Consider the following 13,602-nt stretch of genomic DNA (forward strand, 5'->3'; position numbering starts at 1 on the left):
AAAAAACCCGCCCCAGCCAAAGTTTTGACTTTTTAAGTTATTGTTCGGCTTTTGTTGCACCGTTTAAAGGCATTCAATGCCATTAGCTGGCAACAAATTCACTTTTTATTATAATTATGTGTATTCTCGTATACAGCCGCAAACATGGCCCGTCAAAAGGAAAAATACATTGCGGAAGGAAGAGCCAGAGCCAAAGCCAGAGCCGGGCGCCAGATACGAAAACCGGTTTCGTTTTTATTGATTTATATTTGTTTTTGTTTTTTTTTTTACAGCTCCTGCACCTCGCCGCCCACGCCCTGTTTGCCCTGCGCCTGCCGCTCCAGTTTCTCCTGCTCCATGCCCTCGAGTTGCGCCAGCGTCAGCAGCGATATGCCCAGCTGAACTTCCCGTGAAAACGGCTGGGCCATGCGTCGCAGCCAGCGGCGAGCGAGCTGCACAGCCTCCTCTGTGCTCAGATTGCAAAAGCTATCGACCAGATGCTCCTGTATCCATTTGGGCAGACGCGAACGTTTATCCTGGCGCGAGAAGCGCTTGTCGGCAAAGATCATGATGCCATAGTCGGTTTTGCCGCGCAACGCACGGCCCACACACTGGGCGGCATGCCGCATCGCATCAAAGGTGAGAAAGTCATTCTCACGTATCTGGAATTGGTCGCGCAGATAGTCGAGACGCGCCTTGAGTATGCGCGACTGCGTGTACACATAGGGTATGCCGAACATGAGCACCGCGCGACCATAATGATGATCGAAATCCACACCCTCGGAGACCTTGCCACGCGCCACAGCCAACAGCACAGCGCCGCGACCACAATCGCAAGCCTAAAACGAAGATCGAGATCACGATGAATATATGTGCAAAATGTGTGTCAAGCGCATAGCATGGAAGCCATAGCAGTGTCAGTGCCACACCTTAACATAGTTCATCAGCGCATAGCTCGTCTCCGCATTGTCCTGCGTCTCAATGAAGAGCAGTTTGTAGCGCAGCAGTGTGTCCACAATGCCCTGATCATACCACGAGGCAACAACCGACTCCAGATACAAATACGATGTAAAGAAGCAAACAATGCCATCGGGCACAGTTTTAGCCACCTCCACCAATAACTGGCCATAATTCCTAATCACCGCAGTGTCCTCACGTGTCTCAAACTTGGATGAAATGGACACTTGATCGTTGCCCTTCGACACAATCTATTCAAAAAAAATAAACCAATCAAATTTAAATAGATGCCACAGAGAAAACAAATTAAAAAACCGAACCATTGGCAGCAAACAGGGACGCGCCAATGTCATTGTAAAGCTGCTCATAACCACCGGATCAAAGTCCAGAATCTTGGGATACATGTCCATGGGCGAAAGAGTGCCCGATGTTATGACAACGGTTTGAAAGCGCGAAAAAACTGGCGCCATGGCAATCGATGAATCCAAGCAGCTAAAATGCATTATGGGATTCGAAACAGTTGGCGTTTTGTCATCAAAAGGCTCAATGATAATTGTGAATCCTTTTGTGTACGTTGAAACCAATGTTGCAAAGTGGGTAATCTGTGAATGGATGAATATAAAAAGTCTCACTAACAGCAAGTATCGTTTGTTGTGACCCACCAGCGTCAGGGCGCCAAATTCAGTCATATCGCTAATTTCCAGCGTACGCAACAAGCTGGACAAGCGCTCGGCACAGAAACGAAGCGGTTTGCGTTCGATGCATATCTTGGAGGATACATCTTTGAGGAAGCCTGCCGGCGATTCCTGGACGACGTGATGGACACGCAGACGCGTCTTGATGTATTCGATGAAGCGGCGCAAGAAACTGAGAAAATGATCCGCATTGCGTATGTTGCCGGGCACAACCTCGGTGAGGACATCTTTGGGCAGCACTGGATTGGCCAAAATCATGTCCGTATCGCGTTGTACGCTGGCATCCTTCAGACCCTGCACCATGCGCTGATATTCCTCATTCAGTCGGTTCGTATCTTCATCGCGCATACTAGAAAAACCAAAATTGGAGTTAGGGGCTTACATTATTATCCCATTTAGAGCTACATACTCCTGTACCAATTTGGTGAGATTATTGAGAGCATTCGTGCTACGCTCCACGGTGCGTCGATTGATTTTCACGCTCATGGAGTCAATGCAGACATTATCAATATTATGCGCCTCGTCGAATACAACGCAGGATTCGCGTGTCATCTCCTTGGAAACGACCTGTGCAATCTTCGGATCCAACAGATAATGATAACTGTAGACCACAATATGTGCGTGTGCAATCTGTGCAGGATTATCAGGATTCATTAGAGCACATTTCATTGGTATATTAACTCGGAACTCACCGCGTAACGTGCTGTAAAATAAGGACACCAGTTCCTTGAGCGTCCATATTCCTTAAGATCATCAATGCTATATATGCCCACAGGCAACGTCGACTCTTTGCCCTCCAGGGTAAATCCTTCAAAATACTGACCTGCAAAAATACTACATATAGAATAGATAATCAACATAAAACCTAGGCGGCGTTACTTACAAATGGGCACTTCTGCATCCATTTCGTGGCGTTCACGTATGTAGCTAGCAGTTAATCCATAGCATTTGCCATCGACAGCTTTGCCCTCGCGCTCCTTGCTCACCTCCGGATGGATGCACATGTTCTTGCGTGAGCTGAGCACCAGACCCGTCATCCCCGGCGGCGTATGCGCATGTTTATCATAGTAGACCATTAGATTCTGTAGCTCAGCAATTACTTTCTCGATTTCGGGCACAGTTCGGGAGCAATATATCAATTTGCGAATCCTCTCTGGATGCTCAATCATGTAGGCGACAATTAGGGAGAGCAGCGTGGCTGTTTTTCCCGTTCCCGAAGGCATCTCCAGCAGACAATGCCCCTTGGCGTCCAGGCTTCGCTTCAGCTCCAACATATACGCATATTGTTCGGGATAAATGTATTCGTAGGGAAAATATACAAGCAGCCCATCTACGCTGAGCCTGAAGAAGTCAAAAATATACAGACTCCAGACTCTTTACACATGAATTATCTCACTTACTTCATTTTTAGTAGCCTCTAATTAATATAATTAAACACTTTCGAACTACAGAGACTTTTCTTATTTAAAATTTCGCTTCTCTGAGGAATTTCGCATTTGTTTTCATTCAGTATGCGGCGTGCATGCCGGCATATCGACAGCTATCGATAACAATCGGCATTTATTGCAATTCTTACGGCACGTATGCTGTTCACAAAACATTTTACCAACCAATTAAACCTAGTGGTCTTAAAACGAAACCTAATTAAATAGTTACAGTTACTGTAAGAAATCTTAATGTATGTATTGTTGTTTTGATTGCGCAAATTATACCACCAAGCAAAACAAGCAATTGAATACAAGCAAAAAATTTGCTGTTAACAGCGTACCAAACCCAAAACAAGTATTCCATAGATTTATGTGAATTTAGGCTGAGTAAATGTTTTTCCAAAGTAAAATTACCATTAACAATTAGCTATTTGCGCATTACTTAAAATTAAATATCAAATAAGATAAGCTCACGCTCTATGGACGATCTCAATCCGTTGGCTGGCACAGCGCATCTGCTGGAGGAAGTGGATAGTGAGAATTATTAGCTGAGAGTCGGCTTGATTTATGTTAAATGATTTTACAAATACAACTTTTGCAGAGAAACTCATGGTGCTGCTGAGGGATGGAAGAACACTCATTGGCTACTTGCGTTCCGTAGATCAGTTCGCCAATTTGGTACTGCAGCGGACCATCGAGAGAATACACGTTGGCAATGAATATGGAGATATTCCGCGGGGAGTTTTCATAATACGCGGCGAGAATGTTGTGCTCCTCGGGGAAATTGTGAGAAAACCGAAGAACACTCCTAAATTCTCTGTTACTAGTAATACTCTCTCCATTGCAGGATCGTGAAAAGGAGCAGAAGTTGCCGTTGAAAGAGATATCGGTCGATGCGATTCTCGATGCACAGCGTCGCGAGCAGGAGCAGCGACAGGAGAAGCACCGACTGGTGTCCAAGGCGCTTAAGGAGCGCGGCCTGGCCGTCAATGCGGACATCATCAATGAGGACTTTTGCTAGGGCAACATAGCACATAGTTACTTTACCATTAAGATTAAAGAGAGATTCATATTGATTTTTTGTCACTTGTATATTTGTACTCCATAAAAATCTATTTAAAAACTATATATATACATTTATATATGTACATAGGTCTCGCTATGTGTGTGTTTGTGTGTAATCTATGTGGTCGCCTCCGCCGACTCCTCCAGCAATATGTACTTCTCCAGTATCTGATACATTTCCACTTTAGCCTTAATCTTATGCCGACGCGACAATTGTCGCAAATAGGCCGCCACCGATTTGCAGAAGAAATCATCTTCAGTCTCATTCATGCCGCTTCCGCTGCAACTGGCGTTTGCTCCTGCTGTGCCTGATGTTGTCGGTGGAGCAACTAGTGCTTCGAAGTTCGACGCCGTCTCTGGCTTGTGGTCGCGTTCCGCTCGCACACTCGGCATGCAGACCATGTAGTCCATTTCCGTCTGAGAATGGTCAGCATCAGACGGCGATGCAGCCACTGTGGACACCGTTGTAGCTGCCGCTGTCGTCTCTGGCACCTCGCTGACCAGTGCCGGCGATGAGTGCAGCGAGGGCAACACTTTGTGATCATTCGATTCCGTTTCGGCCATATACTCTTCATAGGAATCATGGCCATCGCCATCGTCCGCTTCGACCAGCACTGAATAGCTTTCCGATTGCGTTGTCTGCACCTCCAGCTTGGCATCGGCATCGTAGTTGTGATCGCACTCATCATACACCTGCGACTCATCCAAATCCTGTTCGATTAACGCGTCTGGCTCCGCGCGTACTTTCACCTTCGTCGGCGTTCTCACGTCCGTTTTTAGCCAGTTGGCGCAATCGTCGCGACGGCTTCGCTCGCGTCGCTTGCGCACAAATTCCCGCAAAAAGTCCATTTGGCGAAAAAACTCATTACGTCCAAATTCGGAGGCCGGATGAAGGCGCATCTGTTTCAGCTCACGAGAATAACGATCCCGGAGACAAGTCCAGCGACGTCGCGCGTCTGGCGATGAAATGTTCAAAGTATCTGCGACTTTAGCCCAATCCTCCTCTTTGCGCTGCGACAAACGAAAGTCGCCATGCCTGTGATCGTATAGTGAGGGCGTTGAGCGAATCGTGCGTATTAGCATAACATCCGATTCGTCAAGAGGCCGGTGGTGGGCGCTCATTTTGTGTTAATTACTATTGTACATTAATTTTGATCAACTTTATCGAAGTTTATGTTTTCGTTTTGCTTTCTATACAGTGTGACCAGTGTGTACAATCGCTAAATACCTAAAACTGTGTAATGCATCCCTGACATATTGCAAATAGTCTGACAACCTCAACATTTAATATATCCTTGCCCAATAAATGAATGATATACTGTTTTTAAGTAGGATTTTATTATGTGTATTGCAAAAATAAAGCTGTTCGTATATTTATTTCAGAACATAGAAAAAAGTAATCGGCTTATTTGTATGACTACTCAATATATGTGGTACATCGATATAAGCCGATAAGTCGATATAAATAACAAGTATCCCTGCAATCGGCAGCCATTTTTTCACGCTTTCATGCGAAAAAAATTTGTGAAAAATTCGTGTAAGAAGTTGTCGAACGCGCAGAAAAGTGATTTATAAAGTTTTCCCCACATTAATATAGTATGCCAATTTAGAATTTTGTGCGTGTGTGTGTAGTGTGTGAGCATTCAAATTGAACATGGAGACGGTCGGCGCATTCAATAATGAGGTAAGATGAGGCCGCCGCCGCACACACACATCTGTACATCGGTACATCTTTCAATACATATCTAAATCAGCTCACGGTATTTACTTACATACATACATTTGTATATATGTATATATATTGTATAATTTTGGATCGTACACAATTGTAATGTGTAATTTGTTGAATGCTTCTGACAGAGACAGCCGCAGGATGCTGCTGTGTGGCCGTCTGTCTGCCTGTCTGTCCACACTCAGAGTCAGTCTCCATATATTTTTACTGATCACCATTTGTTTCCACAGCTCTCCGGACTCTATGATAGCCGGCCGCCCATATCGAAGGCTAAAATGGCGGCCATCACAAAGTCGGCAATGCGTGCAATCAAATTCTATAAGCATGTTGTGCAGAGTGTCGAAAAGTTCATACTCAAATGCAAGCCGGAATACAAAGTGCCGGGCCTGTATGTCATAGATTCGATAGTGCGCCAGTCAAGGCATCAATACGGCACCGAGAAGGATGTGTTTGCGCCGCGCTTCCAGCGCAATCTGACGGAAACGTTTGCTAATCTGTTTCGCTGTGCGCCCGAGGACAAGAGTCGCATTATTCGAGTGCTCAATCTGTGGCAAAAGAACAATGTCTTCAAATCGGACGTTATACAGCCCATATTCGATTTAGCTGATCCCAATCATCCGATTTATCATCAAATGCCACCGATTGTTGGCGCTGGCGGACTCAATGCCGGCCCCGGGCCAAGTGGCAGTAGTGGTGCTCTAAATCTATCCGATCTGTCGAGTGGCAATGTGGCCAATGGCTTGAATTCGTCTGGAATGAGCAACATGGATCTTAGCTCGGTAGGCGATGATAAAATGGGTGGAGCCATGCCGGATTTGTCGGTGAGTGGGAATATCAGGAGGGAGAATGGCTGGATGGATTTCTCTCGGCTAAAGAGACTGGCAATGGAGTTAGTTGAGTTGAATAATTAGTGATTTATCATTGCCAGAACTCAGGTTGCATATAGTATTATTATTAACATGACTATGATGCCTCTTACGATTTGCTTTGTTGTTTACTACTCCGTTTCTGATGCATGTCTTGCCTAAAACTCCCACAGTTGAGCCATGATAAGTGCTCCAGTTCTAGCCGGCGGCACATGGAGCAGCATTATATGAAGCAGCGACAACAGCAACAGCTGCAGCAGCAACATCAGCATTCCAGTTCGTCGGCTTCCGGTTCGAAGAGTCGCTTCGATGTTGTGGGTCCGAGCAAATCGCATCATCACAGCTATGGCAAGAATAGCAGCTCACACGAGCTGGACTACGATGTGCGTGAGTTTATGGATGACGACGATGGTGACATGATGATGGCCGATGATCACCATTGTATGGGCGATGATTCCCCGCCGGGCTCATCGAATATGCTAGATGTATGAGGAGTCGTCCCCAACAAACACATTGCACAAATGCATTTTGATTTTTCAGTATTGTTTTTGTTTGCTTAATTTTTGGGTTTAAGATTAGTCTGTTTAATTTATTTCTACACCAACGACAAGCAATGCCTGTTATTTGATTTATAATTTATGCACGATATTGCAGAACAACAACTTGAAGCAGCTGCTGAACGATCCCAATGTGCTGCGCCAGCTGCAAACGTTGCAGAACTTTCAAAAGTTCAAGCAGCAGGAGGAGAACCAAAAACATCGCTACCAGGAAGATGCACTGCAGCAGCATTTGCAGAATGTGCTCAAGGTGTGTTGTGTACCGAAGCTCTGATTAATAATTATATTAATTCTTATTCATTTTTAATGATCAATATTAAAATTCTATTCGTTTAGAGCACAGCTGGAATGCCGCCGGGCATGGCGCCCCTGGGCATGGGTCATAACGATGTGGCGGACATGAACAAGGACGTGGAATTCATATCGGAACAGCAGCCCATTGAGGTACACCCCCATTACCACATTAATTTTATAGATGCCAAGCGGCAATTGTGTGCAATTTTGATTTGATTCGAAACAAAAGTGCAAACAAACCTGCAACAAACAATTGTGGTTCTTGTTGCTGATACATAATACCATATAAATTATAACGCACACATGAAACTGGAATTCGGAGATCTCTTCTCTTCTCAATTCCGATTTCATTGTGTCGGAAGTGCTGCGGACGTGCCCAAAAATGTTGTTATACCGGGGCGGACTCTTCTATATATATATATATATATATATATATATATATATATGATCCGGTTGGCCAAACTCAAGTTCGAGTTGAAAACGTATTGGGGAATAATAATGATTAAGTCTGCCAAGCGTAAACACTAAATTATTAATTAATAATTATTTCGAAATGACTACATAAATCTGACGGGATTTGTCTTGCAATAGTTCAATTTTGTGTACTTTTGGCCATAAATTGATTGTTTAACGAGAGCCATAGTTAAATTTTAAAACTTGACACTTTGCATATGAATTTATTGAAAAAAAAAAAATAATGAAAAAAATGGTAAATAAAAAGAAATGAGACTAAAGGTAAGGTTTATATATACAAACTGGCGGATGCGAAAGCCGATGATTGCGAAGTCCCGTATAACAGCACGTTTGGTAAGTTCCTTAATATGTAAACCACAAAACTCAAGTCGATTCAAATTCAAATTACCCATCAAAAACTTGCTCGAAAACGCATCGATAAAGATACAAAAACCAAAAAGAAACAATGCCAAAAACAAATAGTAAAGATAACCGCCGACCAAAACAAAAAGGCCCAAAAACCACACGTCAACACGCCAATGAATGCAGTTATAAATTATGTATTTCTATTTATTTGTAGTACTACAATTTCCAATTACCCAATCTTCCCACTTCCACTCAATACTAATCAAAAAAAAAAAAAAAAAAACATCAATTCTAACCGAATGAGAAATCAAACCCAATTCCCATTCCCATATTCCGCCATTATTTGTTTTATGCTTAAAATGTTAACGTTTATATCACATCACTCTCTCTCAAATTTCTTGCAAAAAACCAAAAACAAAAACCAACCAACTTGAAACGATCAGGTTATCAATCTGGATGGTGCCGATTCCCGTAGTCCGACGCCCGATCGGGACCGATACAAGCGTAGTCGCCGCAGCAGCCGGAGTCGATCGCCACGGAATCGTGGCGGCGGCGGTGGTGGTGGTGGCAGCAATGCCAATGATCGTGATCGCGGCAGCCGCCGTCGTGGCTCTCGCTCCCGCAGCCGCTCACCACGTTCCAGCCGGAGGCGTGGATCCCGAGATCGTGACCGGATGGAGCGCAGCACACGCGACAAGGAGCGGGATCGCGAGCATGAACGGGAGCGACGCAAGAAGGGTCTGCCCGACATCAAAAAGGAACACCTCAGTGGTAACTATTCTCGCATAAACTATAGCATAACGTAACGTAACGCAATGTAGCATAACGTAACGTTACATTGCGTTGCGTTACGTAACGTAACGATCATGTAAGTCTCGTCACAGTAAATGTCGCAAGCGAAAGGCTCTGCAGAATGTGGAAATAAGCTGATCCTTCAGTTTCTTTGCATAGTTTCTTGCATGCAACATTGAATCTTAGTTTTTTCTTTGTTTCTTTTGTTTGCCTTTTGAATTGCGGCTAATATGTAAATCTTTCTTTATTCTGCAGCTCCTTGGCTCGGTTGACGTGTGTGTGTGGTGTGGTGTGGTGTGCGTGTGTGTTTTAGCTTTAGTGGTTCTTCAAAACTTACTATCTGGCATTCTTTAACCCACATTTAATATTCACAATAATTATTGACGCGTTTTTGAGCAAAGTTTTTGGCAAACTTATTAAGATAAATAAGTATCTTAATTAATGTACCCTTATCTCTATCGTGTACATTTATCATTTACCTTTACCAATTTACCGTTTGATACTTGATACAACTTGACACATTCAACAAACGTTCAATTGTGGCAAGTCAGTCGAATCGCACTCGTTTTGTACCCAATTAATGAATATTCGATGCGATCCGAATTTACGATTAAAAAAAACACATACATTTGGTATGCTCATACTACATACTAAAGCTACAACTTCACGCGGAGGAACAGAGCCTAGAGAGAGAGCGTATATGTCTTACTTACATGCAGAGCTATATTTATTTATATATATATCGACTATGTTGCGAAAATATTGTATGTTTAAATGTTAACTGTTATTTATACAAACTAGTTTTCAAATCTGAGTTTAACTACTCACTAGTACACATTTTAAACTAATCAAGAAGAAAGATGAGTTTTCATAGTATTTTTTTATAGGATTGACTATTCAGACATATTTGATAAATTTCACAGTTTGCTCAACATAATTAATTATAGAAACATAGTAGCTTACTTAATCTACAACAGAAATGGTTTCTTTATAATATGTTATATTTCGACCAACTGCTTATATTGGTCATAAATTTGATACAGTTGCAATACTTATCTATGCATCATTTAATTAATGAAGCTTCTAAGTGATAGTTTAGTTTGTGTGTAGGCATATTGACGCGGTAGTTGATAGGGTCTATAAATATATAGTATATATACTTATCTGTCTTTTTTAATAACATTATACGTTGGTTATGGTACAATACGTTATTTTCGCAGAAGAAATCAATATATATATATATATAGAGAGATTAAGGTGAATCACATTACCAAATGCGGTTTTAGTTTGATCACCAAATAATTGAGTTTTGCATGCAAAACATTTTTGAAATTCTTAGCGCAATTGGTGTCCTTTTATGTTCTATCTATAATTCTATATAAATTCATTATTTATACCGTTTATTACTTTTTTTCTTACAGTATGCAGTACGACGCTGTGGGTGGGACATCTCTCGAAGCTGGTGTATCAGGAGGAGTTGTCCGATACGTTTGGCGAGTATGGCGACATCGTAAGCATCGATCAGATTGTGCCGAGGGGTTGCGCCTTCATCGTGATGAATCGACGCCAGGATGCGCACAAGGCCATGCAGGCGCTGAAGAATCATAAGCTGCAGGGTCGTGCAATCACCATATCTTGGGCAGCCGGCAAGGGTGTTAAGAGCAAGGAGTGGAAGGATTTCTGGGACCTGGAGCTCGGCGTCACGTACGTTCCGTGGAACAAGTTGTCTCCCGACACCGACTTTGACAGTCTGGAGGAGGGTGGCATGTTCGACGAGGACACCATGCCCGGCTGGATGAAGCAGAAAATCAATCAGGCGAAAAATGTCAAGGACAACAAGGGGACAGGCCTCGGCGGTGACATAAGTGCGGTGCCACCGGTGGCGCCACCAAATCTACTCTTTGGCATCGACACAACGCAGCCGCCACCGGTGGCGCCACCACCACATGGTGGTCCAGGTGCGCCTCCGCCTGCTCTAATGGGCATGGTGCCCGGTCAGTTCCAGATGGCGCCGCCCTTAGGCGGACCACCACCACCGCAACGCATGCTGGGCCCCATGGGACCCATGAATCATCCGATGGCTGGCATGGGCATGCCACCCAATATGGTGCCGGGCATGCCGCCGCCAATGATGATGCCGCCTAACATGATGCCGCCCGGCTTTCCGGGCATGGGTGGTCCGCCGCCACATCCGATGGGACTGCCACCAGGCGCACAGTTTCCGCCACCTGGTGCGGTGCCGCCACCGATGGCCACAATTCCGACACCGGCGGGCTCTGGCACCGGCGGCAATGTGAGTGACGATCAAATGGATATCGAAATGGAGCTGGAGGATGCGCCACCGTCCGTGCCGACGCCGTCACAGCAGCAGCAACAGGCACCCAACTTTAGCCAGCCACCACCGATCTTCCCCGGTGGCTCTGGGCCGCCCAACAGCGTGGAGGTGGCCGTCGCTGCCGCAGCCAATGAGCTCTTCCAGCGGGAACGCTCACGTGGCCCTGGCGGCGCCGGCGGCTCACGTTGGAGTGGTCGCGATGAGATCGCCGAAGCGTCTGAGCGCTGGCGCAATGAGAACGGCGGAGGTGGACCACCTCCGATAAGTGCTGGCTTCAATGAGGCACGAGCGCGCCTCAATTTAAACAGCATGGAGCATGGCGGCATGCTGCGACCAGAATTCTTGGGTGGCGTGGGTAAGTTTTGGATACTTTAGAGATTAACACACTGAACGGCAACATTAACATTTATTCCGGGCAGACTTTGATAATCGCTCTGGAGGTGCACCACGAGGCATGGGAACGGGACTAGGTCCAGGACCACGAGGTGGTAATCATAATGGCAATGGCGGTGGAGGTGATTTCTTCCCGCCCAACATGAACCAGAATCGCTTCAATCAGCCAACGAGTCTGATGCAGATGCACATACCGCCGCCATTTAATCAGCGCATGGGCGGACCGGGAAGTGCGGGCAACGGCGTGGGACCGATGTTTATGCGGAATCAAGGTGGTGGCGGCAGCGGCGGTGGCGGAGGGCCAGGCGGCAGACAGCAAGGACCAGGTGAGCCAGGTGGCAAGCCAATTGATTGTTGTACACAATATTAATTCCATTCCATTTGCCATTTGTAGGTTTCTTCAATCCACGCAATCCGTTTAACGACAATCAGCGCGGACGTGGAGGAGGACCAGGCGGTGGTCGTGGCATGGGCGGCGGGGGCGGTGGCGGTCGAGGCGGTCGCTGGAGTGATGATGAAGATGATATCAATGGAAAAAACAACAGCAATAATTTTAATAACAAACGTCGTGGTGGATCCGCCGGTGGCGGCCCAGGTGGCCCTGGTGGCAATCGATTTCGAGGTGAGCGCGGTGACGGCGACGATCGTCGCGGTGGCAATGCACGTGGTGGACGCGGTGGACAACGCAGCGAGGAGCGAGAACGTGGCCCTAACAACAACAACAATAACAGACGCGGCTCACGTGATGACAGCAACCGGCATTCGGTAAGCTCCACGGATGAGAACAGAGATGCCAACAAGCGGCCGCCATCGTCTGAGGGCGATTGTATCAAAAATAAACCGGTGGCAGCGCCAGCCGTTAACAAATCCACCGATAGCGACACCGAGGCGGATTGGGATCTTGAGCTGCAGGAATACGATGCGAGAATGGAGGCACAGCAAGCAGCTGAAATCGCTGCTGCTGAGGCGGCTGCAGCTGCCTCTGCTGCTGAGTCAACTAGCACTGCAAATGACACGGCGACAGACAGCAGCAGCAGCCAGCCAGTGGAAACCACAATCGACGACACAAACAGAGACGAGCAATTTGCCCGACCAGCTGTGCAGCAACAGCAGCAGCAGTCGCCACAGAAGGAGAGCAATGAGGGATCGAAGCCAAAGGCCACATCTCCTGCCTGCACGCCCCTCTACGACGAGCTGCCGCCACCTGCATTGGTCGCAACAGAAACAGCAGCAAGTGCAATGACAACGGCACCGCCTCCTCCGGAGCCTGTAGAACCGCATCCAAAGATCGAAACGCAACGGACTCCAGAGCCAGCGCCAGCGTCTGAACCACTGCATGACAATGTGGAATCAGCGCCAGCAGAAAACTCGCCTCCTGCAACGAAAGAGATATCGGATGCGCCGCAGCCAGTTGCCGATGCCCAGCCGGAAGTGGAGGCCGACTCATAGAATGAAATCCTAGAAGCGACGATGTAAGAAAAAACAAACAGAAAATAAATTTCGATTGGTTAAACATATTAGTCGAAAAGCATGTGTAATTTATAATTTCCTTGCATATATATATATATTTATATGTGTGTGTATATATGACACAACACCTCCCAATCCCACAACTGCATCATTTACATTTTACAACAAAATTTAGCTTGAGATTACGCATTTGTTGAGAGGCAGGCGACCCGTCGAGTCTG

At 45.8% G+C, this 13,602-nt stretch overlaps 4 protein-coding genes across 6 annotated transcripts; 2 read left to right on the plus strand and 2 right to left on the minus strand.

Annotated features, from left to right (window-relative positions):
- Positions 1-37: 37 nt before the first annotated feature.
- LOC6560968 (general transcription and DNA repair factor IIH helicase subunit XPD) lies at positions 38-3,155 on the minus strand. The gene is made up of 8 exons (XM_001986054.2): positions 3,032-3,155; positions 2,515-2,972; positions 2,324-2,454; positions 2,041-2,261; positions 1,599-1,980; positions 1,257-1,538; positions 909-1,187; positions 38-818 (listed from the first exon to the last, which is right to left on the minus strand). The coding sequence occupies exons 1-8, from the start codon at positions 3,034-3,036 to the stop codon at positions 267-269; spliced, it is 2,310 nt and encodes a 769-aa protein (XP_001986090.1). The 5' UTR covers positions 3,037-3,155; the 3' UTR covers positions 38-266.
- Positions 3,156-3,477: 322 nt separating this feature from the next.
- On the plus strand, positions 3,478-4,184 carry LOC6560754 (U6 snRNA-associated Sm-like protein LSm1). Its single transcript, XM_001986055.3, has 3 exons — positions 3,478-3,592; positions 3,660-3,844; positions 3,906-4,184. Exons 1-3 carry the CDS (start codon positions 3,538-3,540, stop codon positions 4,077-4,079), a joined length of 414 nt encoding a protein of 137 aa, XP_001986091.1. The 5' UTR covers positions 3,478-3,537; the 3' UTR covers positions 4,080-4,184.
- LOC6561267 lies at positions 4,131-5,518 on the minus strand. Its single transcript, XM_001986056.2, has one exon. The coding sequence runs from the start codon at positions 5,243-5,245 to the stop codon at positions 4,241-4,243; it is 1,005 nt and encodes a 334-aa protein (XP_001986092.1). The 5' UTR covers positions 5,246-5,518; the 3' UTR covers positions 4,131-4,240.
- A 118-nt stretch (positions 5,519-5,636) lies between these two features.
- On the plus strand, positions 5,637-13,431 carry LOC6561268 (SR-related and CTD-associated factor 4). Of its 3 annotated transcripts, XM_032734092.2 has the most exons (9): positions 5,660-5,807; positions 6,086-6,676; positions 6,895-7,206; positions 7,376-7,528; positions 7,615-7,722; positions 8,835-9,162; positions 10,605-11,873; positions 11,938-12,237; positions 12,306-13,431. In XM_032734092.2, the coding sequence occupies exons 1-9, from the start codon at positions 5,778-5,780 to the stop codon at positions 13,358-13,360; spliced, it is 4,146 nt and encodes a 1,381-aa protein (XP_032589983.1). In that variant the 5' UTR covers positions 5,660-5,777; the 3' UTR covers positions 13,361-13,431. The 3 variants fall into 3 exon arrangements, with proteins under 3 accessions (XP_032589984.1, XP_032589985.1, XP_032589983.1); XM_032734093.2 differs by lacking the exon at positions 6,895-7,206 and having other exon boundaries at positions 5,637-5,807; XM_032734094.1 differs by lacking the exons at positions 8,835-9,162; positions 11,938-12,237; positions 12,306-13,431 and having other exon boundaries at positions 5,646-5,807; positions 10,605-10,771.
- The last annotated feature ends 171 nt before the right edge of the window (positions 13,432-13,602 follow it).

This window comes from Drosophila grimshawi, unplaced genomic scaffold (genome assembly GCF_018153295.1).
Source record: "Drosophila grimshawi isolate 15287-2541.00 unplaced genomic scaffold, ASM1815329v1 contig_1367, whole genome shotgun sequence".
Lineage (NCBI taxonomy): Eukaryota > Metazoa > Arthropoda > Insecta > Diptera > Drosophilidae > Drosophila > Drosophila grimshawi.